Source organism: Tachypleus tridentatus, chromosome 2 (assembly GCF_004210375.1).
Source record: "Tachypleus tridentatus isolate NWPU-2018 chromosome 2, ASM421037v1, whole genome shotgun sequence".
Lineage (NCBI taxonomy): Eukaryota > Metazoa > Arthropoda > Merostomata > Xiphosura > Limulidae > Tachypleus > Tachypleus tridentatus.
The window spans coordinates 24955089-24983019 of NC_134826.1; the positions used below are offsets into that span (position 1 = coordinate 24955089).

Genomic DNA, 27931 nt, shown 5'->3' on the forward strand with positions numbered 1-27931 from the left:
TTTCTACTCTTTTGGGCTTCATATCCATAAACTCTATGACAATTAATTTCCTGTCTCAGTTTTGAAAAAACACTTCTCATGCTTTTCTTTCTCTGGTACTTGCCAAACCAGTTACTCAAAGAGCCAGATTTTCATTTTTGCTCCACTTTGGTCAGCTCAACCATAGTTTCTCCTGCTTCATTAACTTTCTCACTGTCAACTAATCCAATTACCACTAGGGAGAGATATCCCACAGCAATCTTGATCATCTCCATTTTTGTCACTACAATATTTGACATGCGTAATGCAGAGTCAGTGTCAAAATTTAGATATAATTTTCACCAGTTTTCAAAATAAAGGCTTTTACTTATGCTTAGCAGTATAAACATATACTGTCTCCTTGTTGGGTTTAGGATTCTTTTACAGTAGGTGTCTGTGACTTGTTGGTGATAAATATAATGATAAATAGAGAGCATGCACTTGTTTTCAAAATCATGAATATATATTTGGAACAAGTTAAACATATGTGCAACAAATTCTTCACACTGCAGAGATTATAGGTTTTCATAACATTTATATATATAGTTTTCTTCTTCTTGTGAAAAGTCCACTTTGGTTTATTAAAATGCTTTAGAATTTCAGTTGACAAGCTAAACTATTTTCTCTATTACTCTTGCACTAGTATTTTGTTTGTGATTCACTTACATTGTGGTGTAAGTTACCACAGGCATATATTACTATTCCAGTAATCATTTTGTCTTCTTTTCTCAAAATATTCTCTGTTCCTTTTGTCAAAGTGCACTCATACTGATTCAGTTACTTTAGAACCATGCTTCATTCTCTGTTCCTTTTGTCAAAGTGCACTCAGACTGATTCAGTTACTTTAGAACCATGCTTCATTCTCTGTTCCTTTTGTCAAAGTGCACTCAGACTGATTCAGTTACTTTAGAACCATGCTTCATTCTCTGTTCCTTTTGTCAAAGTGCACTCAGACTGATTCAGTTATTTCAGAATCATGCTTAATTCTCTGTTTCTGTTGTCAAAGTGCACTCAGACTGATTCAGTTACTTTAGAACCATGCTTAATTCTCTGTTCCTTTTGTCAGAGTGCACTCAGACTGATTCAGTTACTTTAGAACTATGCTTCATTCTCTGTTCCTTTAGTCAAAGTGCACTCATACTTATTCTGTTACTTTAGAACTATGCTTCATTCTCTGTTCCTTTAGTCAAAGTGCACTCATACTGATTCAGTTACTTTAGAACCATGCTTAATTCTCTGTTCCTTTTGTCAGAGTGCACTCAGACTGATTCAGTTATTTCAGAATCATGCTTAATTCTCTGTTCCTTCTATCAAAGTGCACTCAGACTGATTCAGTTACTTTAGAACCATGCTTCATTCTCTGTTCCTTTAGTCAAAGTGCACTCAGACTGATTCAGTTACTTTAGAACCATGCTTAATTCTCTGTTCCTTTTGTGAGAGTGCACTCAGACTGATTCAGTTACTTTAGAACTATGCTTCATTCTCTGTTCCTTTAGTCAAAGTGCACTCAGACTGATTCAGTTACTTTAGAACCATGCTTAATTCTCTGTTCCTTTTGTCAGAGTGCACTCAGACTGATTCAGTTACTTTAGAACTATGCTTCATTCTCTGTTCCTTTTGTCAAAGTGCACTCAGACTGATTCAGTTATTTCAGAATCATGCTTAATTCTCTGTTCCTTTTGTCAAAGTGCACTCAGACTGATTCAGTTACTTTAGAACCATGCTTAATTCTCTGTTCCTTTTGTCAGAGTGCACTCAGACTGATTCAGTTACTTTAGAACTATGCTTCATTCTCTGTTCCTTTAGTCAAAGTGCACTCATACTGATTCAGTTACTTTAGAACTATGCTTCATTCTCTGTTCCTTTAGTCAAAGTGCACTCATACTGATTCAGTTACTTTAGAACCATGCTTAATTCTCTGTTCCTTTTGTCAGAGTGCACTCAGACTGATTCAGTTATTTCAGAATCATGCTTAATTCTCTGTTCCTTCTATCAAAGTGCACTCAGACTGATTCAGTTACTTTAGAACCATGCTTCATTCTCTGTTCCTTTAGTCAAAGTGCACTCAGACTGATTCAGTTACTTTAGAACCATGCTTAATTCTCTGTTCCTTTTGTGAGAGTGCACTCAGACTGATTCAGTTACTTTAGAACCATTCTTCAATGAAATAAGTTATTCTTCTTATACCATTTTCTACTGTTATTCTTACTCTAATCTATTAAATGTTAGACTTATTATTTCTTTGCTAGTTCTTTTTACACCAAACATTTCCTTGGCCATAATTTTACTCTTTTTTTGTTCTTATCTGTCTGTTGTTTCTGTTGTTTTCACACTATTGATATATTTATTACTTAATTGTCCACCTGCCTTCTAGAAATCTCTACTATTGGCGTAAGTGCATTGCACGTGATAGTGGATAGTCTCAGTATTAATGAATTATAAATACAACTTCCAACAATTCTCTGCTTTTAACTCTTATTATAACAAAAAAAAATCATGAAATATTCACTCACAAAATAACTTGATCAATAATCTCTGAACAGATTTTTATATCATGACACTCTTGTCGAGTCCTATGTGTGATGGGTCTGTTTAATTTCCCATTTTGGTTGAATGTCAACTCATTCTTTTCATTCTTTTCCATAGCTATTTATCACTCTCGTTAGACATATCTTTTTTAATTTCTGTTGTGGCATATTTACTATCCTATATCCATTTTAATATCAATGTTTATTTAAGTTTCATTTATATTTAAAGGTGTACACTGACTTACACTGTTAACTTTTTATGAAAAATTCTTGCTTTTTCACTAAAATTGTAGAAGATCCTTGAGTGTAGGAATCAACAATATATATATGTACAAAAGCACCAGTGTATTATTATTATAGTTGTGCAAGCTAAAATTTCTAGAAACTCACCTCATGCTTATAAAAATTAACCAATATGATGTATCAAGAGACAGTATGTATTATTGGTTCGTTACAGTTGGTGTACTATAAACTTCAGAAGCTATAACTGTAATTAACATGTATTAATCAGGAGCTTCATATATTTGACCAGGAACATTTATAGATTTTGAATGTTACAAACCATTTAAATTGTAAAGGATTAACATTAAATGTTAGTATTTTTATGAAGACATTATATAACTTCAGCTGTGTAAAACTTCTGTGATCAGCAGAGAGTTAGCTAGCTCCATGTTAAGTGAATTGTATGTATATCAGCTAGAACTTAATTTGCTCATCAGGAACCCTTTATAAGATATCAAGGAAACTCTGGATCACATAGAAGACTCAATGTTCTTTGTACTTCTGTGAAACGTTTGTGCATAAATCATTATTAGGAATAACTATTATTTCTATATTAAAATATATTTGTATTAAGAAAAAAAAACTTGTGTGTATCAATCTTGTTGGCAAGCATCATAAATTTGATATAAATCAACATCCAATTAACTTCTACATTTAAATTATCATTTAACTCAATTTCAGGTTGTGTCAAATTGTGAAACCTAAATACATCTCAAACATTTGTTTTCAGGAAGACTATATTTCATTATTTTTTACACCCTAACTATGTGGGGTTTTTAACTTGACCAGCCTTGTAATCTTCATAAAAAAAAAAAGAGAAAATAAATACAAATTATGTTTTTTAATGCTAGAATGATTACACATTATAACAAAAATACAAATGATTAGTCTAAGTATCTTGAGTCTCATAATGTCATACATGAACATGTATATTTATTATTTTTTATTATATTCACCTTCCAGTCTTGCTTACCTAAGATTACATAACTTGCATTGACACGGTACATGGAGACTGATGGATGTAATCCATTCTTTGGTGATGCTGGTATTGATGAATGACGTCATTTTGTGGAGTGTATTCCCTTGGATCACAATCTTTGTTCATTGCTAGATCATACAGATATTTTCACATCTCTAGTCATTCTTTTACTGCCATAGATCTGTTTATTTTTACTAGAGTGGACGACAACCTACAGGGCAATGATAAAAACCTGTTGTTGTTTGATTCTCTAATATCTGTAGGAATTAAATGTTGGTAGTTGTCCTATCTAAGCTCTGCATTAGCTACAGTTTCATTACTTATTACAATGGAGTGACCTTCTGTTATGATTCTCCAGTTGCAATAGCCCACCTTTTAACCTTTGTGACGTGGCTTTGACATTGACAGTGACATTGGCAACGATGAAACTCTCCAGATTGATTGTGTGTTTAGTTTTTTACAAGCCACTGGCCTTTATTATTTTTGTGATTTTCTAACCTTTCTCTTTCACAGTCTAACATGTTTATATTCTATTCTTTTCATTTTCTACGTTTTTTCATATATTTCTCTTTTAATCCATCCTTCCACATTAACAGATTGTTTGGCATAGATAGCTCATATACTTTTCACCAAAAAGCCTCACACCCTCCTAAGAAGAATTTTTTTTTTCAGAGACTTGGTCTGCTTCACTTAATTTTCCCATAAAGCCAGTTCATTGATTTTTACTCTACTCTGGATTGTAGTCAGTCTCAGTTTGTTTGTATCTTTGATTTGTCATGGTTTAGATTATTACTTTCAATGAGTCCAGTGGTTGTAATGACTCCTTCGAGTTATTGCAGTCATCTCAGTGTGGGTATTCTGACTATAGTATTTCAGCGTTTACTTGATTTAAACTAAAAACATTAAAATGAATTTTAAACATGTACTTGTCTTTGAAAAACATTCCCTCCCACCTTTTCTGTCAGGATAACAACTGTGAAATCTGTATCACTGATGGAGAGTAGAGCTCCGAGGAAGAGTTGAGAGTGCTGATAATTTTGTGCATGTTCAGAACCTAAAGTTCTGTGTTTTCAGAATTTCAATACCTGTTTTGAAATTCATTTTAGTTAAAAAAATGTAAACTTTTATTTACTGTTGTTTCTCTTAATGTATTGCTGCAGCTTTATATAAATGAAATTTATTTAAATGTTTTTCAGGTGTGTATTTATGAGTTTTTGTTCTTCACATACAGCTGTTATTGTAAGATGATTGCAAACAAATTATTTGCTTGATGGAATATTTTATGCATTGAACACAATTAAAAGAAACTACATCATTAATATTGAAAATATGAAATATAATTTGTGGAATTTATTACAGAACTAAAAAGAGAGTGCCTAACTATAATAACTGAACACTGGAGTGTTTTGAAAACGAGGTGTCTCCACTCTATCTTTTCCGGAAAAGTAAGCTGTGAACAATTGCTTGAGACTTTTTTACAACTTTGGCAGTGCATATTACAAACATGTAGGCAAGACAGAAATTCTGTGTCATTTCTGAAACAGTTTCCTTTGATGTCAGATGTCAGAAGTCTGCTGTTAATTACAACAACTCAGACTACTACACTTATCTGCAGAATGTGTCTAGATGTTCTAAATGAGGTAATGCACATAGTTTTCATTACATTGCATCCAGTTTTAGTAGGTATTTTTTCCTTTATCATTTATGTGAAGTCTAACATTGTCATTAATTTACACATGAAAATTGGTATTTTTACCCATTCCCATTATTGTCATGAAAGTAATTAATCACATATCACAAAACCCTGTATGTAGATAGTTTTAACAAGTCTATTCATGTATATGTAGGTTAATTAACTTTGTGTTCAATGCAACCTTTACATGTTTGACAATTAGAGGATGAGTTATTATATGTAGGTTATGTATATGTAGAATGAGTTGTTATCAAATTTAATTCATGATAACAGGTTAGAGCATGAAATGTACAAAATTTTAATCTGAAAAAATTATAATTTTAATAACTTAAAATATATATATAAAAATGGTTCGTTTGGGTTGAGAAAATATTTTACGTAGTGGAGCGAACAACGTTTCGACTTTCTTTGGTCATCGTCAGGTTCACAAAGAAAGAAAGAGGTAACTGACTGGATGCTGACCACATGTTTGAAATTGGTTGTGTAACTGAGTGTAGGAATGTAGAGGGCATGCTTAGATGTTGGGTTATATTTTTTAATATAGGTATAAAGGTTTTCCTTTGTATTGGTTTATTTTGGGCTTGAGTTGTTGTATAAGTAAGGTTTCTGTAATCTTGTGTTTGTTTATATTTGTTTCTTTATTTAGTATTTGAGTGTTTTCTATGGTTATGTTGTGTTATTTGATTTGCAGTGTTCAAAAACATTTGAAGGTGACTTTTTATGTTCTTTGAATCTGGTTTCCATTTTTCTACTTGTTTCTCCAATATAGAAGTCGTGGCAATTATCACATTGTATTTTATAAATAATGTTGGTGTGGTGTTTTTCAGTGTAGTTTTTTCACAGTATATACCTTAGTTTTGTGCCTGATATTTGAATAAATTTGGTATTAACTGGAATGTCATATTTTGTTACTAGTTTTTGCCAAATGTTGGTTATTTTTCTGCTGATGTCGGGAATATATGATATGCAGCAGTATATGGTTTTGTGATTTTTTAAATCGTTGGGTACATTAACTTCTGTTAGTTGATTTTGCTTTTTGTCTTGGTGTGTGCATATAATGTATTCTACCGTTTGTGGAGGAAACTTATTGATGTTGATGAAGTATTGTTTTATTTTGTCTAATTTGTCGTTAGTTTTATCTGGTGAGCATATTTTTATGGCTGTGTTTATTTGGTTTCTTAGTATGTTGAGTTTTTGTTTTGTTTCATGTGCTGAGTCCCAAGGAATGTATAGTCCAGTATGGGTGATTTTTCGGTGAATTTCTGTTTTAAATTGTGCATCGGTTCTTGTAATTTTGAGGTTCAGAAATGATATTTGATTGCTTTCTTCCTGTTCACATGTGAAGTTAATGTTGGGATGTATAGAGTTAATGTGATTGAAAAAATTAAGGGTGTGTTCTGTAGATTTGAATCCCGCAACCGTGTCATCTACATATCTGTACCAGTATAGTGGTGGATGTAATGCTGTGTTAATTGCTTGCATTTCAATTTGTGTCATAAAATATTGGCTAGAACTGGTGATACTGGGTTGCCCATGCTTAGGTCATTTGTTTGTATATTGTTGTGGTTGTTGAACATGAAGTTTGCCTTCATCGTGGTGAATTCTATGAGGGTTGCTAATTGGTTGCTGGGAATGTCTATAGATGGGTTAGGGTCTCGGATATAGAGTTCTAAGGCAATCTTGCAGGCTTCAGTGGTTGGAACTTCTGTAAAGAGGTATTTAACATTGAAACTGGACATTAAGGCTTTATGATTAAGTTGATTTAGATTAGACTTGAAATTAAGTCTTTGATGAATGAGCTGGCTGATGTTACATATTTGGAGAATGCCCATGCTATGTATTTTCACAACCCAAATGAGCTGTTTTTACATATATATTTTTCACTACAAGTGGGTTTTCTCAACATCACTGAATAACTTAAAATGTTTGCTTTAACATCTGACTGATTACAGCAATGTGAAAGGTTAAGCAGTTTTGTAATCATATATTGTATTTTAACAAACCCAATTTTCTGTCAGCTAAAATTAGCAGTTTTGAGTAATGGAGATAGTATAGGAAAACATTTGGATAGTGGACTGCTAGAAATTGAGTGTTATATGTATTGTTGTTGTTTTTTTTAATATTGTGCTGGCTAGTGAAAATTAATGTTGCTTTCAGTGGGAACTTGTTCATATTAATATATTTTTATTTATTTAGCATTTCAACTTGAAACAATAAGTTCCAATAAGAATATTTATTGAGGTTATACCTTGCATATTATTTGGTTGACTTGTGCCATTAATTTTATCCAATCAAAATTTGATCACACTATGAAATACATTTATTGTTTGCAAGACTTTGAGAAGCAGAAACGAAGATAAAACACAGCTTATAGTTACTAATGAGAAGATTGTGCTAAATAACTTCAGTTCTTGTGTATTATAGTCCATATCATTTGATCTGATTATCAAAAAACAAACAAGAACCTTCTTCCCTTCATTTACTGTGCTCAATGTTGATTTTATGTCATGTACACATTCAGGATTTGATACTGACACAGTTCCTTTGTGTATTAATGTAGTATTACCTTTTGTTTTTGAAGAAGACTCTGCTGATGGATGAAAAGTATATATTTACTTCTTGATGACGATAAACCCATTTGAAATAAAAATGTATCTCAGAATGGCTGGTAGGGGTATTAACACTTTAAATTATAAGCAGAGAACAATGTTTCAACCCTCCTATGTCATCTTCAGGTTAATAAAGAGAGTTTGCAATTGACTGCTGCTGGACATATGTCTTAGGGAAGAGTGTGTAAATGGGTACTGGATTATAGGGGGCATTGGAGTTGGATGTTAGGTTATTAATTAGTATCGGTATAAAGGTTTTCTTTTATATTAATTCCAATATCCTTTTTTATTTCTTATAATTTATGCAGGAACATATTCTGGTTTGTGTGTAAACATACTACAAAATGTAATTGTTCATAGGATTTATGTTTGTATGTTCCATAGCAATTTTTTGTTTAAGTTAATTTTGTGTCATTGTTAAGAAATATGTGTCTTCATTTCTTGCTTTACGTAATAAATAAAATTTGATTAATGTGCAAAGTAATGTGAAATGATTTAATCAACATACAAGTAATTAGCTGAAATTAAAAGCATCTTTATAAATAATATGCATACATTTGACTGTCTGGGAGTTTTCTTGCAAATATCTCTATCAAATGCTATATATCTCATATCAGATATATGAAATGCTACACATTAAGGTCTTTGTCTGAGGAGTCCATATTGCATACTTGCTTTGATTTCAAATTCAGGTTTTTTATTTGCAAACTATTTCACACAAACAACACTTGACCCACATGCAATTTCCTTAGAAAAACAATTACACTAAATGCAATTTCTAAGGGCTGTCTCTACTTATTTAGATCAAGTGCATTTACGTTTTGTTCAAAACCATTTGCTTATTAATTTGTGAGCATGCATTCAGACACTTGTAGATATTTAGCTGAGTTTGCCTTTATTACAACTTTCCTTTTACTTTACAATTATACAGCTTTGGTTCATTTAATAGACTACTACAAGCTTCTTTTAGCTATTTCTTCGTTAGTAAGAGATTTATTGTTCTTTTTTGGGAGTTTCTTTTTTTCAACTTGTAAAACTCTTGTATGCTGAATGCTTAAAACTGTTTAATTCTCTGTATACTATTATGAATACCATTAGTTTACCTATAGTTTTATTCAATAAAGTTACATGTGTATGAAAGCATAGTTTAAAGGTCATGAAATGTGAAAATCATAGAATAAGGAAATTTAATTTGTGTAGTCTCAAAAACCTTTTACATAAACATTAAAAACATATTTTGAATAATTTAATTTACTTTATAGGTTATTTTCTCTGTGTATGAGGTTGGTCAATTTGACCTCTCACATAACCACTATAAAACATTTGGAAGTACATGTAAATTACACTTTTTTCTTTGTAGGATGATTGTAAATTGTAACAAAAAAAAAGACAATTGTTTATGTTAAATAGCTTGAAGCTTATAACAGATTACATCAATTTATACCTAATTTTATTGACATTTGAAATATGTTGAACTAATTATCCCACCACACAACTTGAAAATCATTCAGTAAATGCCATTTCATATTACTGTGTCAAATTATGTTATGCAAGAGCTGTTTGCAAGCATACCACAAAAGGAATTTTTTCTTGCATTATCTTACCTAATTTAACCTAATCAGTTTCTAGTTTTTATATTTTAATTATTTTTATAATAATAAATTAAAAAATACACATGGAGAACAAGAAATACAGTTACTTATCTGTGTTTTTTTCATTGTTGTTGGCTGTCGATGAGACTTAAGCCTACTTTTATATACTGATGGTACTACTACTACTACACTAAGTAATACATTTAAAAACACAAAGTAATAATGAGTCAAAAGCGAAAAATATCTTGTACCTATTATAATTTTTCTGGCTTTCTAACTGTGTAGTAAGAGCTGTTAAAAATTCAGTTACGTTCTGTGATGTATTTCCCATGGAATAAAGTTTGAACTGTCCAAGTGAAATATACAGTTCTGTGTATACAATTCAGAAAATATAATACGCCATTTGGTAGATCAAAACTTTGGCTTTCTATTGGATATAAATAACCTGGTATTAAATGTCAGAAACAATTACTAGCAATTTGTGAAAAGAGGATGCAACAGGCAAGTGGGTCTGATTTTCTAGTTTAGGACAGTGAACATTCCATGATGGCAAGAAACCCACGTGAAATAAAAATGTATTCTCAAGATGTATAGTGTGGGTATTAAAACTTTAATCAAAATAAAGTACATAACAATGGTTTGACCTTCTTAGGTCGTCTTCAGATTAACATTAACCTGAAGATGACCTAAGAAGGTTGAAACATTGTTCTGTATTTTATTTTGTAAAAGTTTTAATACCCATACCAGCCATCATGAGAATATACTATAAATATTTCTGAAAGCTATAAACAAATTTTTGTTTGCCTGAGTAATAACTATATTATAATGAGAAGTTAAAGTAAGGTGATAAATAAACTTAGAAAAAAAGAGAAAACCTAAAGAGCAAATTTCACAATTCTCATACCATGGTAGATTGAGGAATTTTATAAATATCTCCATATGAAATTAAGAACTTTAAATTACATAATATTAAAATTTGATTTACTACATTTTGATCAAGTTTATTCATATACAGTGATAAATTTCTATAATTAAATTTTGAATGCAACTCTGTGAAGAAGGTTGGGATGTATGCAGAAAAGCATACCTGTAATGAAAGAGTTGCCCTGAGACTAAGGAATGCCCAACCACTTATTGCTGTCTGTGGTGTAGGAACAATATGTGGCTGTTATGGTGGGTGAATGTCCATCATGGTCTTTATACTACAAGATATTGATGAATAATTTTATTATAAGTACTGTTAGTGCTCTGTGATGCTGATTTGTGTAATGTAACAGGGCTTTTACAGAGTTTGCTCAAAGCCTGAGAAATTCTTAAGTTTTGTGATTATTTTAAAAAAAATCCTTGCATTTCAATAAAATCACTTGAAAATTATTCAATAACAGTATTTTAAAATTTCTATCATAAAATAGCATTATGTTCTATATATATAAACAAGTCATTCTAATGTTTGGTCAGTCAGCCACTAAGAATTAGTTGTCTATGTGAGAGTGGTACTTCAAATCTTGCATAGTTTTACAGAAATGTAATTTATTCTAACATTTTGCTAATGTGATTTTTTTTAGTATTAGTTCTTCAGGGTAAAGACAATATCAAATAAGGAAAACCAATTATAAATGTTATTGTATCTAAGTCTGTTTTTATGAATTGCCAGCTTTGATGCTGTATTCTCTTTCATTATGGAAAGTATGTTTCATAGAAAATAGTTAGACCAGAGAAAACCAAGAATGAATCTATAAGGAGTGTTGTGCCACTTGTAACAAAGTAGTTGTCTGTGCAAAATGGGTGAAAAATTGCACATATAAATTGAAAAACATTGTTCAAATGTGAAGGCTTTTATGGAGAACTATACATTGAGTATTTTCACAAAGAACATTGCATCTTTCTTTGTATAGTGGGACAAAACTGAAAGTTGTAGCATTTTGGTAACTGTATTGATCTGTCACTATCAGACATGACAGTATTTGTTTCTAAAAGTGAAGTACTACAGACAAAAGTGTTAGGATTTATTGATACTCATAGCTGTTATAATTCTAACACTGATATCAATAAAAAATTTTCATGCTATATTCCTGGACAGCAAAATTTCAATGTGGTGATAGACTACATATCTGGGTGCTTTGGTTTTTCTGAAACTTTAAGAACTATTACTGCAGTCTGTGAGGGGACATTTTGTTAAGTACAAATAATTGTATATTGTTATGAGCTTTTACATTGTTTAGGAGAAAACTGTAATTTTTGTTATTACTTGTAGTCATTGTAGAAGGAAAGAAGGGTAAATTAGATTTAATATTTTTTATGGAGGTTATGTGGTTGGTCAAGGTGACCAAATGTGCGTATATTGAGGATAGAAAAAAGAAATAAAAAGTTGTACTGAAAAAATGTTTCAAATTTATTTTGGAGGTTTATGAGATTACTCAAATAAAACAACAATTTTCAAGTGGATAAATGTATTTTGATCTTAACATGAAAATCACTTTGTGTTTGGAGCAGTGTACAAATTTTTAGTAAATTTAAGTAGCTAAAAACTGATCTTTCTTATACAAATTATTTGTTATGCTCATTGAAAGTTTGTACCTTTTGTGAAGGTACACAAACATATTTAAAGTTATAGTATGGAAGCTTTTATGGTAATCATCTAGGGGTCATATCAACTGAGTTCATAGCAGGAGGGTTAAAGACCTCAGTCAGGTTCCTTCTAACTTTCCTTTCTTCAAGAGAAAACAAGTTCAGTGATCTTAACCTACCCTCATATAATAACATTTTCATCCAAGGTATTATTCTAGTAGCCCTCATCTGAATCCTTTCCAATAACTCAATGCCCTACCTGAAATAAGGATCCTAAAACTGACTACAGTACTCCAAATGTGGCATAACCAATGACTTATGTAGTGACATTAATTTCCTCTTTAGACCTGTATTCAATATTTTTGATACAACCTAAAATCCTACTGGTCCTGCCACTAGCAACAGCACATTGCTTGGATGTATAAGAGACTGATCAACCAGCACACCAAGATAATTTTCTCCCATCATACTGTTAAGGTTATTTCCATCAAAATTATACTTATAAATGAAATTATGATAACTCACATATTTTACTACATTTCTATTATAACTGAAAGTCATGTGCCATATATTCACCCAACTACCAAATAACTAAATCCATCTTTAAGGCAGTAGCATCCTCCTCACAGCCAACAACACCCAAAATTTTTATGTCATCAGTAAATTTAAATCATCTGCACAACCCAAAGACTGAAATCTCTTTGTTACCAGAATCTGCTCTTTATAACTAAACCTAATACCATTAGTTATATTATTACTGCTCTCAATTTCGAAAAAATCATCACTAACCTCTGTATTATTTGCATGCAAAACCTCAATTTTCTCTCTAAATTCTGCTTCCCACCTCCTGCAATTCATACTTTTTTTTCATCACATCTATCTTATTTAAAAGTCTCCAGTTTCTCCTCTAACCTACAGGTTGTACAAACAAATTGAATAACTTCACTGCTAACTTAAATTAAACCCACTCCTTATATCTGTTGTATCTAACAGACTGTTAGCACTTATCACTTACACTAACAAATTACTGTAGCCATACCTTGGTATACATCTGTACAGAGTGGAGTACCATGGCTTTTGTGAATGGCTAAAATCACCATGTGTTTGGTTCCTATCGTAGCTATAAGTTTATGGAAGGAGCAGAAGGAAGTGCTTGTGAGATTGGCTTTGATGAACAGTTCATTTTATTTCATATATTTCTATTGCACGTTGAAAGCTGATCAACTGTATAGTGAATAGGTTCTATTTTATATAGTCCTTGCTTGGGCTAGGTCATACCATATCTGCATTATCTCTGCCTGGAATTGATTGTATACTCTTCAGTTTTATCAAGTTCACTGGCATGGGGTACTCTTTTTGTAGAAGAAGTTGTTGTCTTGACATCATTTTGTGGTGGAAAGATGCTTAAGGATACAAGCACTGCCAGGAAGTTTGACATTTCTATATATATTTGTAGGTTGTTTTATATCACTTTGTATTCATATGCATGTCATTCATGAGGTGATTACTGTTGATATTATGTCCCCTATGGTATGTAGAAATGATACTTGGGGTGTAGTTAGCAAGCCCAAGGTTTACACAGGAGAGTCTGTTGCTTTGGTGCTCAGAAATTCTTGGTACATCTGAGTTTAGAAATGATTTTTGTTGTATGTACAGTTGAGAGCAGAATTTAAACATTCACTACTATTTTCTATTACTATTTTCATCTGCATCCCAGGTTGGTGTCTACTGTTGAAGTATTTTATGGCTAGATGTTCAAGAGTGTTGTTCTACTGGAATCTCTGCTCATCAGCTTCATGTTCTGTGTTGCCTTTTATGTACATACTAATGATTTAGATATTTTAGGTGACTTCTGGTGAGCTGTCTTCATGGATTGTAGGATGTAATGGTGATTGTTTCACTAAGAGGTGTCTTAGTGTTCATAGCAGATGTTGCTGATTATGTCAGACTGCAATGGCTGTCCCAGCATGTGATATAAAGTTAAACACAGTAAGAGTGAGGAGTGAACTCCTGAAGATCTGAGAGTTTATTCTCTCAAAGGATTATGATGTCATAAAATTCAAAGAGGTTCTTGAGGAAATATGTGTTTCCTCAGATCCCTCTAATATTGCAGTAACTTGTCATTATGTGTCATTTACTAGGTCAGTGTTCAAGTTTAATTTTCTTACTGGTCAGTCCAAATCCCCTATTCAGTGCATGAGATTTGATACTCTTTGAGGTGCTTATCTGAATCTAGATCTTAATACATTCTTGTTTTTAGTAATACATAAACAATTTCCTGTTTATAACTCATATTTTTAGCCCTGTCTGTTCTAACAAGAGAGGTGAGTGATGATTGGTCAGTAGCTTATTAGAATATGGCTGTCATTATTGAGAGTTATGTACAATGACTAATAAGACATAAATATACCATTCCATTGTTGAGATGTCTCTTGGCATAGGACTTTACATCAACTTATTCCTGCTTGTTACTGGAAATTAGGTTTCTCTATGATGTTTCTACCCTCTGTGACAAAGTGCCCTCTCTACTTTTGTTGGCTGTTAATTCCATATTCCAGACATACATCCACACTAATGTTGAACCCAAGTGGTCAGTCACCAGGTGGTTTAACACTAAGTCTGATCTTACTGTTAGGTTAGTTCCTGTTTTAGAGTTGATACTTTGTAACTTAGTTTAGTTAATTCTCTAATTCACTTCAAATCTGAAATTAATCAACTGGTAGTTCTGTGTTTATACTTACAGCTCAACTCACAATAACCCTAACTGTAACTAAAATACTACATTAATAATTAACACACAATAACACTGTATTTATGTCTGTAAGTGAATACACAGTCACATCATATGTATTAAAAATGAAATGCAAATTAAATCCATAAAACTAAATCATGACAATCATTCAGTGTTATTTTGAATTAATATTGTGCAATTGATTATGCTAAATAATGTTTAAATATAACTGGATTATCCAAAATAAATTACATGTCTTATGTTAGCTAAATATTTATACTAAATGTTTTACAGTTGCCTTTAATTTTAAATAAATATATCAGTAACCACTATTTCAATAATTGAAAATAATGTATTATATTGGAAAATGTTATTATTTTTGTAAATCATTTCAGTATATGACAGAAGAGATGTTAATATATTTGTTGTTAAAATTTTTAAATTACTTAATATGTTAGGTTATTTCCATGGAGAGCATTCAGGCTGATTCTATCAAGAATTTATCTGTGGAAGAAATTGTTTCAGAAATGGCAACTTGTAACTGGTTAGAGAAATTACCACCAGCACCAAAATTTACAGGTTTTGGAGGAACAGTGATCCAACCAACAAGGTACTGTAATGTTCATTCTGTAAAGGATTGTTAGCACACACATACAAAACTAGACTTAATATGTGTTTATATCAGATATGCAATACTTTGTGACCTGAACCTATTCCTACAGCAGCTTCATTCCATACCAGACAACTCAATGTGACCAACAATGTAATGACAAATTAACCATCAGTTTCCATATTGTAACTTTTAATTTAGTATATGAATTTTCATGAAACATTACAAGTCTTTTATTGCTTCAAATATCTGATTTTTTTAATTAAGTAATTTTACTAAAGATTTTTCTGTAAATATATGTCAGAGTGGTGAATGTTTCAAGTGTAAAGTAACTTTCTTATTAAGATTACAAATAATTTCAAATTTTATTTGCATAGTCTCTAAAATCTTTTAAATAAATATAAAATATTTAAGTTTTTTTTAGTTAAATTTCATATTTTTTCTGTTATTTTCTCTAACCTAACTCTTAAACATGTTAGGTTGATTTGACCGACATCATAACCACTATTAACAAATTCCATATTACCTTTTTTTTCTTAATATAATGAATGTAAGTTATATCAGGAAACTGAAGACATCATAACCACTATTAACAAATTCTATATTACCTTTTTTTTCTTAATAGAATGAATGTAAGTTATATCAGGAAACTGAATTTGTTTATCCTAAATATCTTAAAGCACATAAGAGTATACATCTGTTTTTACTTAATTTTATTGTTGTATTGCCATTTGAACTGTAGCTAACTAATAATCCTACCATACATAAGTTGTAAATCACTGGATGGATTTGAAACTAATGTTCCTGTATTAAATTACATAATGCACAAGCTAAGCTGAAAGACCACATGAAAAACTTGTATCATTATTATATCTCTTTATCTAACTTCATCTAGCTCAATAAGGTTCTAATTTATACATTTAAGTTTGTTAATGACAGAGAATACAGATGAAAAACAGGTATAGTAATTGCCTCTTGTTCTTTATATATATATATATATATATATATGTGAGACCATTTCCAAAAATAGAAAGAGGTGATCAGGACAACTGTGTTTGATTCAGTACACAAGCAATATCTCATATTATAGAAAAGATACAAAGTTCTTATTTTATATTGTAGCTTGTCAGTATTGATAATTTGAGTCTCTAATTCATATGAAACTATAGACTTAGTATTTTGGTATCATAAATATCTAATTTGAACCAGTACTACATCCAACATAATGTGACTCACAAAAAATGGTATTTAGGTGAGGTCTTCTAATATTTTCTTTTAAATTAAGAAATTAACTAAAACAATGTATTTACATAAAATACTAACATTTGAATTAAATCTACAGTATGATACCAAACTTATTGGTATAAATTCATAAAATAGTAGTTAAATAAAATTTTGAATGCAAGTCAATAAACATGATGACATGGCCTTTTTCCTTTAAGTTTGTTGATCTGACCTCCACAAGAGAAACTTACCAACTGCATATGAAATAATATATATAGTATATGTTACTAAAAATCATATGTCATTTCATAGATTAAAATTTTGGCTTTCTGTTGGTTATAAATAAAATAGTATGAAACATAAGAGAATATATGGTTCTAATTTTCTAGTTTGTGACTCTGTAAACAAATAAGATTGAAGACTATAAAAATTAGATTTTGCCATAGTATTATTTCTATTTTAATGAGTAATTTATGCTAAAATCCATACATCAGGGAGGTGTGGTAAATAAATTAGAGAAGAATTTAAAATTTGATTTACCTACTACATTTTGATGCCAAGTCTATTTATATGCAATGATAACAAATCAGGTTAATTACATTTGGAATGCAACTCTATAAAAGATTGTGACATGCACTTTGACCAATCTATAGTCGTGTGAAAAAATTAGGACACCCTATGAAAGCCTGTGTATTTTTGTAACATTTTTGGATATGTAGATATTTAATCTCAATTTTAACAATACTGAGAGATTATAGGAATATAACTAAACAATTAAAACTGAAGAAAAGACTTTTCAAGATCTTCTGTAAATGTAATTCTACAAAAATGCATATTTTTCTTATGAATTTGTGATTAACATAATGCAAGTTCTGTAAGTTTACATTTTCCAAATAGTTGGAACTTCTATGTTCCTTGTTACCAGATAGTGCCTACATGAGAAGTAAGTTAAAATTTTCTTGTAGAGATGGCAGAGAAATTGAACCTTCTGGTGCATCAACTGTGTTGACACGAAAAGTCATCATCTTTGTTTTGAAGTGCTGCTGTTTGCTTGTTTACACCTCCAGTAAGTATATAGCCACGTTTGTAAGGCCTTGTTGTTAAGTCGGTATGATAATTAGCTTTGATATGAATTTTACTGTAAATAGACAAATTTCATTCACCAATGAATTTTATTTCTCACCTAAAATCACCTTTGCTGCAAATTATGTTCATATTGCTTAATATTTTGTTTTATTGAAACCCAAGCCTTGCCTTGTAATTTTTGACATGCATTTTAAAAGAAAAATAGTTACTCAAAAAAACAGCTGAATTAATTTTTTAATGAAATCTGCAGCTGGACAATTAATTTAATGTGTTTGTACACTTCTGTCATTGATTTCAAAAATATTTCTCTGACACAATTTTTTCTCGCCAGGAAATATTCCTCATAAATTCCATAGGTTCTTGTCAGGTATTTTACACAGTCAGTAGGTGTTAGTTGGAGATGCTCTACTAATTCTTTATTCTGTTGACTTGCAGGAGAACAAGCTGAGAAACTGTTTATTTCACTTGAGAAGTGGGCTGCATTGCAATGTCAAGAGATTATTGCAAGTTCCACAGGAAGAATGAATCTTGCTGAATGGTTGATTCCTCTGTTTCTAGACCAAGATGATCAACTGTTTGAAGTCATGTTGTTGTCCTTGAAGTTATATATTAATTGCAAAGGAAAGAAGTGAGTTTGTTTTTCTCATTAAGATTACATGTATTAAAAATAACCATGGATACTAACATGCAGTTTTTCAGCAAGGATGTATTATATGCTGAGAGGTACTTGGAAGAATACTGAACAATAAATATTTTTTTTTAAGATAAGAAACAAATCAGCTGAATACCAATGGATAAAAATGTATAGAAAAGCCAGGGCTTCATGTATTTAGGTAAAATTTATCCCAACAAACTAACTGAAGACGATGAAAGAAACATAGCTTTCATTTTGTCACTTTTATGTGCTTGTAAACTCAACAGATTCATGATGGGTAAGAACCCGGGGTAATGACTCAGGATTAGGTTTGTAGAAATGTTTAAAAAACTAGGTATGACAAACCAATAACAAAGTTGTCATGTTCAGCAGGTTTTGTTTAGATACTTTAAAACCTCATTTTGAAAACAAAGACTGATGTACACTTAGTACATATTAATATACTAGTTTTTGCTATTAATTCCCAATTGTTAGGTTTTATTTAAAAATAATGGCTACTCCCATGGTAAAAAGATTAGATATTACAAAGTAGGATCCTGTTATTTAGCAGAGATACATTACAAAATCCTTATAAATTAAAAGGTTGAATTTTAATGCAACCATATATATAATTTAGCTGTACATTTTTCAAAATGAATTATAATTTTGCTATTGCTCAAAACCATTTAGTATAAATAAATAAATTTTATGATTCCATAACAATGTAAATAACTTAAAAATGATGTCTAAGAGCTCTGCTGTATTCTAACCAACTTGATTACATAATCATTAAAAACACTTTTTACTCATGTTTAGCAGACATCATCATTGCGTAGATTGGTATTACATATTGTATGGAAAATGTATTATTTATTTTGTGTATTCTGTTAGGTTACAACCACCAAGAAAAGAGAAAAATGATATCTTAAATGCCGTGAATCCCCACAGAACATTTCTGACGTTTGTGGGAATGTTGGGTTATGATCATAAACCACTGATTGATTTCTTAATCTCAAATGAAACATGCATGTTGACTTACATTGTTACTTACTTGAAAGTCATGAATCAAGAGTGGGAGTATTTTGTATGTATGTGCCAGGAAGAGGAAACAAGTTGTGATAGGTCAGAGGACAAGGAACCTATTCACAACCAGAGGTTACATTTACCTGAGAAATGTGATGCCATAAGAAATTTGCATTTGATCACTCCTGTAACCAAAGCCCCAGTGTCACAAACGAGTATGCCACCAAGTGTGCTAGATGAAATACCTTCCCAATCAAACCCTAAGACAATGTTTGTAGGTCTGACTGAGAACGACAACATGCAAACTCGGGGAGTTACTCAAGAAAGTGAGAAAACTGAAACAAAGAGTAAACAAGCTGTGCATTATAACAATGAAGATAAAGTTAGTGACAGCACTGAGGTATCTAATAACAAGTTAGACTTAATCTTTGCAGTGCTAATCAGGCTTCGACTAAGTATAGAAAGACTTTGTGTAAAAAATATTTTTCCTTATAATCCAAAACCACTTGTTAAGCTCTTACAAAAATGTGAAAATAAATATGAATCTGGGTAAAACTATTTATTAATTATGATACAAAATACAAGTCTTTACACAAAATCACAACTTTTACACTAGGCCTTCACCTTCTGTATCTATAGCGTTTGAAGTGAAACCACAGCTGGAAGATGTTATTGTGAAACTGGCATCGAAATCCCCTCTTATAGGAGTATTCCCATTCTCTGTTGACAATTTTGAATGCAATGTCCTAAAAATACAAGTAGTAAAAAATTTTAATTTCTGTTTCACAAAATCAAGATGAGTGAATTACATGAAAATACTAAAAGGACAAGTAAAATCTTGGATGTGTTGTGGCAATTTTAAAACTATAACCTAGTTGGGCAGATTTAAATATTGAGTTTATTTTAGCCCAAAGCTGTTCTGTGTCTGCCACTTGGATTAGGTTCTCTACTTAATGTGAGACACCGGGGAAATTTGCAAGAAAAATTTTTCATACCTCGTAAGGTGGTCCTGCATGAAACCGGAGGATTCCAAAGTCTTTGTTATCTGAACATGGTGTCTGAAATAAATATACAAAATAAGCACTTTAACACTTGATACAGAATTTCATTGCTCTATATGTTTAAAAGATGTTACAATTGCAGTAACTTTTAGAAAACAATTTTAATTACATCTTTAATTCTCTGAGAAGACCGTTATGTTTTTATCATTGAATACATCAGTGTTTACTGCCTCTATTGAAGTTGGAACATTAACCGATGTGTATAAAATCATTTTTACTTTGTTATACTGATGAAAATGAATTAAAAATAAACTTACCACAAAATATTCTGGTGTATGATTCTTGTCAACCAAATCAGGATAAAATATCTAAGAGAGAGAAAAACCAAAACCTTAAAATTAAATTGAATTCTTGCTACCTTTATAGGTAGCTTTAGATAGTTTTTCTGCCTAATTCATTCACTTTATGGATAATACATTGTAGATAACACCTACCTTTCAAACTTAAAACTCTTTAACATTGATTGGGTCTTTCAAAACTTCTTCAATTTACCCCTTGCTGTTATATTAATAATTACTAGTGTTGTTCATTATTGCTATTAATTGATGTTTCCCAATGATTCACCACATGTTCAATATTTTTACATGTTAATGATTCTTTTTAAGGTATATCATTTACAGAATATAGAAAATATCATTTTGGTTTTTAAATAATTTACAAATATATTATTACTGATAAGCAAAACAGAAGGCTTTTCCACATTAAGAATGCAAACGTGTGGCAGTGAAAACCAAAACACTTCAACATAGTCTCATAAAGTACACGTGCCTCTTGGACTGACCCTGTACTGTAGAAGGAATGCAGTGAACTGTAATAAAATGTACTAGTCCATTATGCTCAAACATGTTTAAGAACTGTTGACATCAGAGTGCAAGGTGATATTTCTGTAGAAAATAAAACTACTTTTGACCATTGGTCAATTTTCATATTGCTTTTACATCCCTGCTAAATCCTTTAAAACATGCACCTACTGTGAACTGTTGAATGCTACGCTGTTATAGGTCACTGCACTTAGGGTTACAAAGAGTAATAAATTAATGGGTCTTAAATCTTTATTAATTTAAAGTATATTTTAATGCTTTACCAGAAAGACCGATAATGTTTTAAAGTTTGGAAAGAGTATCATTGTGATTAGGTTCTTACATTTGTCCATACTTAAATTATACAGGGGTTGAGTTAGCTACAATGAAATTATTTTAGAGCCTTACCACATCCATTTAATGCTCTCATGACCATTTATCTTAATACTAACCCTGCAGCATAGTTGCTATTACAAAAGACTTTTAACACTCCTACAAAAAAAATATTTACATCCACTAAAGTGATTTTGGGGCCTATCAGGCCCCATATATTTTTCCAATAGAAACACAGTTATTTAGCAACATTCATTACAAACAACTTTAGAATGGCTCTGACAAACATTTTTTTTACAATTTGAGCAAACAATTTTCGACTGTCTATCTTTTGATCTGCTGCACAAATGGCATCGTTCTCTTTTTGCCCTCTTTGCAGGCGGTTCACATGAGGTTGTTTTGTCATTATCTTTGCAGTAAACTTCTTTGATTTCAAGCACCAATTGCCGTATAAATTCTCTTCTGGCTCTTGATTTATGTTGACAAAGAAATTCTGGATGTTTTGTCGAGTATAGAACGAAAGCATTGTACGCAGCAAGATCTAGAATGTAAAAGAATATGCAGACTGACCAGCGCTTTGATCGCCTCTTTGTTGTATAATATATCATCAGTTGATCGAGAGTGTCGACACTTGCCTTCGTTGCATTGTAAAGATTAACGATTTCGCGGGCTTTCCATTCTCTTCTACTTCACCAGACTGATGCTGAGAACTCAGTAGTAGCACATATTTTCCTAGTTTGTCTGAGTGCCTGAGAAGAGTGATGTCGTCATGGTAGAAAAACTTTGGTGATAACTCTCTAGATTTTGGATTTATTTCAGGAAGCAGGAAGGTTCTTGATTTCCGTATGGTTCCAACAAGTCCTGTTCTTTTTATTCGTAGGTACTTGGCAAGTGTCATTGTTGTGAAGAAATTATCTGTCGTTATTGTCCTTCCTTTTCCAAGAAATGGCTGACTCAGTTCTTCTCCTTGATTTGTTTCTGTCGTATTTCCAACCTTTCCAGTATAAATTTGAGCGTTGAGGAGGTAACTTGTCTTTGCATCTGTTAGGCACCAAATCTTTATTCCGTATTTGCCTGGCTTTGTCGGAATGTATGTTCTGAAGCCAACTCTTCCTTTGAAGTTACATAGTTGTTCATCCACTGTCAGGTATTCGCTTGGGTTGTAACTGTTTTTTGCAATTTTCAATGAAAAAATTCCAGACTCAAGAGATGGCAGCATCTTTGATTTCTCTATTTCTTTGAGAGTGGATGTCAAATCTGATTTTTGAGCACATTTTTTTTAATTTGTCTTGTGTAATCAGTTTTCGCAAAAATGGCAAACCGAATTCGGTTGAAAACATTTCGTCTATCGATGCATTTTTGGATTTGCTTATTCCAAGGAAAAGATTAGCTGCGATCCATTTCCAGAGGTCTTCTTCAAAAATTGGTTCTTTCATGACGGTGTTTGTTGAGTGAATGATCTGTTCCATCATATTATCAGAAATGAAAATTTTGAATGTTTCGAATGGTGTAGAGACTCTTGGAGCAGCTTGCCTTGTAATGCCTGGGTTCCCATTGCATATATTGAGAGCTGCGGTTCTCCTGTTGATCCTTGAAGGTGTTGTTAAATAACTAAAATTCTTATCTTTGGACAAAAGTTCGTTCACTGGCATCGTAGTAAGATCTTCTTGATTACTTTCTTCACTTTCAGAAGGGTACGGCGCAATTTGTTCATCATTTTCGGCTTCAGAAGGATCATCATCACAACTTTCAGAGTAGTCTACGACATTATCATGTTCACTTTCATCGTTGGATGGTTTTGTCAGTAAATGTACAGCTTCATCAAGAGATATTTTTGACACGGTTTGAAGATTTCAGCTTCTATATATATAGGATTTGTGGATTCTTCTAGAATATTCTAGATTATTCTAAATACTTCTGTAAAGTTTCTAGAATGTTCTAGAACAGGCGTGGGCAAACTAGGCAATAATCAGGACCGTCTAAAATTATTGTTGGAGTAGAGTTATTATCCTAAATATCCATCTTTTGAAAAGAAGTTGTAAAATTAATATATTTTACTATAATTTGCTTTTTTTGGTTGCCCAGGCCTGTTCTAGAATTATTCAGGAAATAAATAAAGTCATTTTTATGTTTTTTTGATCTGGGGCCTATTAGGCCCCACAATACCCTTAGTGGATGTTTTAAAAAAAAATTTTAAATATTATTTCGCAAATGTCTGAAAAGTCGAAATATTATTGCTCCTTAAAATATAAAGGGATAGGATCAGTTAATGGCAATTTCATTTAAATACAAAATTATTAGCCTAATATTAATAACCTTTCAAGTTGCTCTGGGGCCTATTGGGCCCCACTTTTCGTAGGAGTGTTAAAGTTATGTAAGAAGAACACTACTGCTCCTCTGCATGCTTTTCATAATCCATCTAGTGTATGAGAATAATGGTTTCTCAAAACCTGTTCCATAGTTTGTTCACACACAAATCCATAGATGCTGCTTCTGACAACTTGTTTTCTGTCAGAAATGTCCATTTCACACCTTTTTCAAAAGTAATTAATTTTTAGTGACATCAAATAACCTACAAAATACAGGTATTGGTTTGGTTTGAATTTTGTGCAAAACCACAAGTCATCAGCACCCCTGCTAACTTTTGGTCTACTCTTTTACCAATAAATAGTGGGATTTACCATAACTTGCAACACCCCCCACAGCTGAAAGGGCGAGCAGGTTTGGTGAGATGGAGATTCAAACCCATGACCCAGAGATTCCAAGTTGAGTGCCTCTACCACCTGCAGATGTACAGTACACAAAAGATGGAACAACAAGGTGTTACAAGAGCCTATTATAGTCAAGGTTCATAGCCATTTTCACACTACTCAAAAAATGTTTAGTAACAGCACTTTCTTCAACCACCAGTTTATGAATGTCTTTGACATATTTGATAAAACATTATGATGTATCTCCCTGTTTCACCAATGTAACCAATTTCTAGCTTCCTACAAGTTTTCAAACTATATATGTTACCATATACAGTGATCTCCTAATCCACAAATTTTGGCAATTTACATTGGAAATTACATGTTGTAAGCCAATCTGGTGAGTTCTGTAGAAAGATCAATACCAGATTTGTTGATCATCCTAAAACAGTGCCTTACAAAAGTATTCACCACCCTGCAAAGTTTCTATAACTTGTTATCATTTGAGTTTGCAATCATGAAACTTTTAAATGGGACTTTATATTCAGAATAAGAGAGCTAAAACCACAAGCATTATGCAAGTTAAACTTTCAAATAAAAATAAAATATTCTCAATTGCACAAGTATTCAACACCTTTGCTACAACAACCTTAAGTCAGTGAAAGATTAGTTTAAAAGGTCACAAAATTAGTGTAATGGTCCCTGTCTGTATGTTATCAAAGTGGTTTAATTTGACTTTAGAATAAATGCATCTGTTCAAGCCACAATTCATGTAATGATATAAAAAACCAACCATGAAGACAGAAGCTTTCTAAACAAGTCAGGGATAAAGTGGTAGAGAATCACAGATCATGAGAAGGTTACAAGAAAATTTCAAGATTATTCCTTTGAGTACAGTGAAGTTCATCATTAATAAATTAAATGCAATTTGTACCACCCAGTCACAACCTAGATCAGGATACCCTTCCAAACTAAGTAGCTTGGCAAACAGGAAACTGGTTAGGGATGCCACTGTGAAGCCAATAGTGACTTTGAAAGATTTGCAAAGTTCTGTGTCTGAGATGGGAGGCAGTGTAATTACTGCTCCGAGCCTTCCTGGATATGTTTGAAGATACTTAACATCTGTATCATTTGAGTTTAGGAGTTCTGCCTCTTCCTTTCCTGTTTTCAAATTTACCTGTCTCAACCTCACAATCTATGGTGTACTTGACAGTGTTTGGGGAGCATTTCAACATTGCAGCAATTTGTCAGAGAGTCCAACCAGCATCATGTAAAGCTTTTATGCAAACTATCTGCCCTGCTGACAGTTCACAACACTTTTTGGGCTGTGGCATGACAACAGAACTTAATATATAGTGTTAAACACATTTTTTATCAAGATTTATTTGTAAAATACTATTACATTGATTTCTTCTAGCACCTACAGGTACCATATTGTAGCTCCTTGTTAGTTTCTTTCTATATAGTTAAGACACTGTACGGGTTACCATGAGATTATTTCAGACCCTAAATTTTATTAGTATGTTACTTCAAGCAAAATCCTAATGACATGCTCTTGGTACAAGTATATGGGAATTCAAAAGAATGAAAAATGGCTCATTCACTTGTTAATGGGAATCAGCAAAACTTTACCATAGTGTTGAAATTTACATTTTATAACAGCAAGAAATAATTAGCCCCATAAAATGGAAAGACTGAAAAATACTCTCTTGTCATAACACTTTTGCACAGTACAGTATTATACTTAAATTACTAATCTTGTAGCTATATTAGTTGACTCTGTCAATAGAATCAAAAACTTCAAACTAAACACAAAGTATATTAGCATCTTTCAACATAATTTTCCAATTACCTCAGCACCTGTTGAATGTGTCTTACACTGTCTAAAAGAAAAACTAGAAGACAATCCTGTAATAGATTACCTCATCAAAAATATTGATGATAAAATATTTGCAAAATATTGCTTAAACGACACTTATTTTAAACATGAAGGCTAGTTTTACAAAAAATATAATGGAATAGCAATAGGACCCCCTCCTTTCCTCACTACTTAATAACCTCTATGTGTCTGTTCTAAAAGCACTGTTTGGAAGCGAATTCACACACACCAAGAAACCTGAAATCTGGATAAGATATATCTTCAGTATATAACAACATGATATCTTTACACATTAAGACCCAATATCATAATTTTTACATGAGAAATAAAATCTAACAGTTGTCTCACCCCTACTTAGAAGTTAATGTAAGAAAAAAGTTACTTGCAGTAAACAGGTGAAGCACCATTCTGTCACATGCTGCCACTAGTAAGATCTAATCACCACATGTCAGAGAAAATATCCTCTCACTACACCTATGTAAATCATGCCATACAACTATGTACACACAAAGATAACTTACTATATTGAACAACCCAAGAAAATAGAACTATCTAAAGATTTTAATTCCAACATCGTAGATAGGGCTTCTATCAAATTTCAAAATGATTAAAAAACTATACTATTTTAACCTTTTACCTATCAAAAACAAATATACTATATTTTATGTTGAACTTCCTTTTCTACCAAAAATTTGTAATGTAATCACTAGCTTATTTAATAAGTTGAGCATTGATGTAAAAACTCTATTCAAACTTTCATGTAAAATCAACAACTTATAATCTAACCTGAAATAATGTGTACTAAAGAATAAAAAATATCTATATATAGTATTCCAAATGAATGTGAAAAAAATACATAGAACAAAGATCACAAAAAAGAAAGAGACTGTTCAGAAACTATAGAAATCATCAAAGCAAAGGATCTGTCACTTAACCATGGTAATGGCACCAGCAACATCAGTTGTATTTTGTAAAGTCTTTGTACTTGACTTTTACCTACATTCTGTTACCTGCTGACACCACTTCCATCACATTTAATTCTTGTGTCTTTTGTCTGTGTAATGATATATAAACCTTGTATTGCTTAGTATAGATCACACCTGAAACAGATAGACCAATGTTCCTTTGAAACATGTTGTATATTCCAACTTCAATAAAAGTTTTAACTTATTCTTATAAATCATTGTTTGCCTACCTATTATTACTGTAGCATAATATGCTAACTTACTCAAACAGTTTAAAAGAGTCAATGCTCTATAATTACTATTTTTATAATGTATACATTTAAACCATAAAGGAAGGTGTAGATGGTTTTGGATAGATTTATACTATACTATATTCACAGAGTTCTTACTAATATATATATCAGAACAGTTGGTATGGATATTAACACTTTTACTAATAAAGCAGAGAACACAGTTTTGTGCTAATACCCATACCAGCTGTTCTGAGATACATTTTTATTTGAAGTGCGCTTCTCGTTATCAAGAAGAGTTCTTACTTAAGTTTGTTGAGCATAACTATTGTGACATCAGCTGTTGTTACAATATTTTCTCAAGTAACACAGTTACCATTTTATTATTACCTCTCT

General features: G+C 31.7%; 2 protein-coding genes across 8 annotated transcripts in view; one reads left to right on the forward strand and one right to left on the reverse strand.

Annotated features, from left to right (window-relative positions):
* lin (protein lines homolog) overlaps positions 1–20902 on the forward strand; it is a 47664-nt gene extending 26762 nt beyond the window's left edge. For all 7 annotated transcript variants that reach the window (XM_076481141.1, XM_076481149.1, XM_076481125.1 and 4 more), the window contains 5 exons: positions 5167–5447; positions 15459–15610; positions 17800–17900; positions 18356–18548; positions 19446–20902. In XM_076481141.1, the coding sequence (XP_076337256.1) occupies positions 5167–5447; positions 15459–15610; positions 17800–17900; positions 18356–18548; positions 19446–20130 (1412 nt within the window). In that variant the 3' untranslated portion in view covers positions 20131–20902. The remainder of the gene's footprint in view (positions 1–5166; positions 5448–15458; positions 15611–17799; positions 17901–18355; positions 18549–19445) is intronic.
* cactin (cactin, spliceosome C complex subunit) overlaps positions 20122–27931 on the reverse strand; it is a 64640-nt gene continuing 56830 nt past the window's right edge. Inside the window, 4 exon segments of the mRNA XM_076481084.1 lie at positions 20122–20262; positions 20264–20323; positions 20573–20635; positions 20896–20946. Of these exon segments, the coding sequence (XP_076337199.1) occupies positions 20185–20262; positions 20264–20323; positions 20573–20635; positions 20896–20946 (252 nt within the window). The 3' untranslated portion in view covers positions 20122–20184.